The 5,000-nt window shown below is 47.0% G+C and overlaps 1 protein-coding gene across 1 annotated transcript in view; it reads right to left on the bottom strand.

The window, feature by feature from the left end:
* The window catches only part of LOC134082889 (regulating synaptic membrane exocytosis protein 2-like), a 97,139-nt gene that overhangs the window by 64,702 nt on the left and 27,437 nt on the right, over positions 1-5,000 (bottom strand). Inside the window, exons 13-14 of the mRNA XM_062538919.1 lie at positions 3,288-3,356; positions 1,107-1,248 (exon numbers count right to left, since the gene is read on the bottom strand). Of these exons, the coding sequence (XP_062394903.1) occupies positions 1,107-1,248; positions 3,288-3,356 (211 nt within the window). The remainder of the gene's footprint in view (positions 1-1,106; positions 1,249-3,287; positions 3,357-5,000) is intronic.

Raw genomic sequence — 5,000 nt, 5'->3', positions numbered from 1 at the left:
ATAAAACAGTCTGAATACCCCTGCAAGAGGAAAACGGGTTAGACATTTCATACATAGACACAATTTCACAGAAATCACCCAAACAATGTAAACACGCAATTGCATTTGGCACATATGGTGAAGCACTGGAAAAAAACGAAACAGCAAAATGACACTTTAGGAGACATCATTTAGACCCAAATCCATGCACAGATACTCAATATAAATCAGTCATACTATTTAACTGAATCTTAATATTAGCTGAAGGATGGGTGTCCATGCTTGGTCGCCTGTGTAATTTGCAATAAATAAGGAGAGTGAGGGGGGGTGGGGGGGGGGTATGTAATTAGAAGGAGTCCTGAAATACAGCCTAGGGAGCCCTGTCACACCCAATTTAGATAAGTGCATTTCCTCCTGCGGACTCTGATTTAGGCTGTGCCTTAAATATCAAATCAACTTAATTGGGGTGGTGGGGGGGGGGGCGGGCGGGCGGTGGCACAAGGCTCGCCATGCCAAAGAGTCGGACTCTGGGCTCGGCTCTCTGACTGGCACTGCGTGGCTGCCCGGGTGGGTGCGCTGCATGGGGCCGGTCGCGTGGGTCACGTGACGCTGCTCGGCGCTCACTGCCGCAGGGCGGGCTGGGATGGATGGGTCGGAGCAGAGCAGCTGAGAGGGTGGGGGTGGAGGGGTGGAGGGGTGGAGGGGGTGGAGGGGGTGGGGTACTCTGATACAGAGAGGGATCCAAAAGGTAAAGTACTGTAGGCTGGCGGGGGAGGTTTAAGAGCTAGATGGCTCCCCCTCTGAAGTGTCAATCATTTGGATGTGCCAATCAGCTTGGTGTGTGGCTAACGGGAGACATCAGCTGACATTAGAGTATTGAGTGAAAAAAACCATCAACAACACTGATGACTCAGCCTGCTCTTTTTACATGTCACACAATGCTATGCACCCCCTAACAGGCTAACGCTAGCGGTCCTGCTAGCCCTGCAGTTCAGTCCTGGTGTGAGCTGTCTGGCAGGGTCTGGGAGCAACGGCGTGACTCAGAGCAGGAAATAGTTGGAGACGATCCTGGAAGAGAGGAGACGGGCGGCGACTGGAGGGTGGGGGTGGAGACAGGCGGGGCTTACCTCTGAGGTGGAGGCACGCTGGGAGAGCGCGAGCGCGCCCGGTTCATGTCAGCCGAGCGCGAGACGTGGTTGGATGACATCACCTGGTCAGGTACGGACAGGGTGGAGCTCTGGTGGTGGTCCCTGCCATTTTGCCTGTAGTCTACAGGGTTGGGGGGGAGGTAATGGGGGGGGGGGTCACACAGAGTTCAAAGGTTATGTGACATGAACCCCAAAACCCTATCATCATCATTCACATCACAACACATGTATCAACACGGGGGCAAAACTTGCTGGCTGCAGCAACATCACTGTCTGCTCCTCTACCCAGTTTTGACATCAATGCCCTCTAGCAAGGCTTTTACTTAATGGGATCAATTTGAAAGTCCATAAAGTAACACAGTGGGTGTCAGAGAGGATCAGTGTTGATGCTTATTTCTTTTCTTTTTTCTCAGGCTACTCTACGAGACTGAGGAAATCATTTATTTTAACAACGTATTCGCACACCACCTTGCAATGACATACACCGAGCAACAAGAATGCAAGAAGCTAATCGCCAGGTGACAAACATTATCTGATGACGAGAAAATGCTCTTTGCTAGCCTAGTGCTGGCAGATATGGGGATTTATCGCACGTGAGTAGCTTTTCATCTGTGGTTATTAAGGGTCTAAATCACATTATCAAGTTGATTCTCATGCAAATCAGTGGCATCAACCATCAAGTCAGCTTTTTTTTTCTTCTTGCGCTAAATCAGAAAACAGCTTGCACAACCAGAACCATAATAATGACTTTTTCCCCTGCTAGACTGAGCAGCCTATTCAACTTGAAGGAGTTCATTACCCAATGATCAGCAGTGGCGAGCGGCCACGGTTAAGGTCAGTGCGTAGCATGATTAAAGTTGATTGATATTCAATAGAGTGTGTAGCACATTAAAAAGGTAGGAGTACAACACTGCATCAAAGACAGGATTAACCGGGGCTGGGGGTGGGGTGGTGGGGGGGCTTTTACAGTAGCAAGGAGAGGAGCAGCCTGTCAAGAGATTTCAAGCTACTTTAAAACAACAGTGGTAAGGAGGAGAAATAAATTGAAGAGAGAGAGGGAGAGAAAGAAAGAAAGAGAGAGAGGGAGAGAGAGAGAAAGTAGAGTTGACTGATTTGATCGATGTGACAGGTTTTTAAACCCGTGCAATTAATCACAGGAAATCTGAACCTGGCCAAAATTAACACGGTGTGAAAGCAGAGTATAACAAGTCATTTTAGATTAATGACTTTTATCATCCTCCCTTTATGGCTCCCACATAAAGGCAGCTCTTTCTCCTTTAAAGCAGGGTTTCAGAATGAGTTGGAGCTTCATTCTGCTCAGAGGTGGGAAAAAAACATCCTTTTTAGGGCTAACAATGGAGGCCGCAATGAATGAATGAATGAATGAATGAAAAAAATATATATTTAAATTCCTTGTCCGGCCAAGCTTGGCCGAACGCTATTTTTACCTCGATATGGGGGCAAAACAAAATTACACCAAAAAGTGCATACTTTGCAGAATGCACACAAAGGCAGCCAACACGGCAAGATGACGTATCCTATAGGGCGGCCATGCTCAAGGAGGGTGGGCACCTATCACAGGCTGCCTGGAATTCGGGGCCAGAAAAACAAGTACAGTGGCAGTGAGGGGGAAAAAAAGAGGGGAAAGCAGTGATCTATAATTCTTCTGGATGTTAATCATCTCTTCCCAGATGGAAGGCCAGCATCAGCACTTTGAAGCAGCACATCGAGAGGGAGCCAGAATCGATGGACGAGAGAGAGAGAGAGGGAGAGATAGAGAGACAGAGAGAGAGAGAGTGAGTGAGAGAGAGCGAGTATGTGTATGTGTGTGGGGGGGGGAGAGGAGGGAGGAGACAGAAAAGATGGGGGGGAGGCCAACGGACAATAGAGGGAGGGAGGGAGGGAGGGAGGCTGAGAGAGTCTGGGAGAGGGTGAAAAAGAGGTGAAGAAGCCAAGAGAAAGCAGAAGAGACCACCGTGGAGGAGTGTGCTATTTCCTCTGTGGATGCACATGTCTGCAACATCACAGAAGTACACATCTTCAAGGAGAAATGAGAATCAAGCATGGTGCTGTCTTCACATATCTCTGTCACACGTGTCTTGTGCGTGCGTGTGTGTGTGTGTGTGTGTGTGTGTGTGTGTGTGTGTGTGTGTGTTGTACCTGATACAACTCCAACACCATCCTCGCAGTCGTAGTCTGAGATCTCACTGTCACTGATTCGCTGTGACCCTGGAACAAGTAGATATGACAGAGAGACAGAGAGAAAAACAACAGAGGAAAAATAGACAAAGTTAGAAGAACCACTTTAATCTTACATGACTGTACACAATTGATAGTAGCTAATATATTATTGATTTAATAATATTCTATAATATTCCACTTAGACACAAATGCAAGATAACATGCTAATTGCTTGATGTAAAATAAAAAATAAAAAAGCGTCAAAGGTTTTACTTTTACCATTACAAACTAAATTGAATTATGGGATTGGTGATGTTTTTGTAAAACAGAAGCTCTTTTAATATGTTCTATTCTCTATTTAAACATCTCTGCGAGTCCCCTATAGTACATACAGTAAATAAGCCAGCTTGGATCTTGCAATTCCACTATGACTACAAATCAACACCTGCATGATGCCAACCCATTAAACAAACAAATTCTTTTTGATTCTCAAACAAGATGTTAAGGAGTAGGTTTTTAGAAACTATCCAGATTTGTGACACTTAATTACCTGAGAAGCATTACTGACTTCTTACATTAGAACATGATGTTACAAGACAGACTTTAGATTAGTTTTAGAATTAAGTTTAAGCATAGGGTTAGTCCCTGCTGCATGGAAAAGATACATTTGAACTCTACATGAATTTTATCAGTTTATGTAACTTTATAAAAAAGATGCACTTGCACTTTTTATTCAGTGTGAATTAAATGACCAGTTTAAGTAACCTTAATCACTGCAATACGGACACTTAATATTTGCAGCAAATAGATGCAGTAAACACTCTGAGAACGGAGGGCTCCTGTTACATGGCCAGAGTATGCCTCGCTGCTGGAGTGCATGTGAGGAGAGCTGTCCCCAAACGTGGCTTCAGAAGGAGGAGCCCCATCTGGGGCACCAACAACTGAGGCTCCCCTTCTGACTCTCACTCAGAGAGCGTCTTAGTCAGCGCAAACCCAACGGGCGCGCGGGTGCTTCTCTGCCACCAGTGACAGCTGCCCAGCGTGCCTTACGCTGTGCCATGCTGCTCTGCGCTGCGTTGTGCGGCGCCTCCGTGGCACATTTGAGATGCCACCCGCACGCGGGGCTTGCCGCTGCCCTCTTCTTCGCTTGGGCAGGGGCGGCAGCTTGCCACCTGTCACTCTGTCACTGTCTGTCCCCTTTTTTCTGTCATGTCAGTGCATGCACTTGACCACACACACACACACACACGCACACGCACACGCACACGCACACGCACACGCACACGCACACGCACGCACACACACACGCACACACACCCGCACACACACGCACACACACACGCACACACACACGCACGCACACACAAACACACACACACACGCACACTCAACAAAGACTCGCAAGCAGACACCAGTCTCTCTACCACACACACACACACTGTATACGGGCACACACAACTCTACACACACAAGTGCCAAGTGTCACCTGATAAGGTAAGTGAGAATGTAACTGGTCTCTGATGTGCAATACTACACTTTTTTTTCATTCCTACCCCAAGGGTCCACTGAAAATGGCCAGTCAGTTGTTTGTGGAGGAGCTGCTGAAGGACACTACTGAAGTTTTTATTAAAACGTGAGATCTCTCACCTTTAAAGGTTCACTACACAGACAAAAATAGAGTTTATATGGATT

This window comes from Sardina pilchardus, chromosome 6 (assembly GCF_963854185.1).
Source record: "Sardina pilchardus chromosome 6, fSarPil1.1, whole genome shotgun sequence".
Classification (NCBI taxonomy): domain Eukaryota; kingdom Metazoa; phylum Chordata; class Actinopteri; order Clupeiformes; family Clupeidae; genus Sardina; species Sardina pilchardus.
The sequence above is the reverse complement of the archived record's forward strand: the minus strand, read 5'-3'. Positions and strand labels throughout refer to the sequence as shown.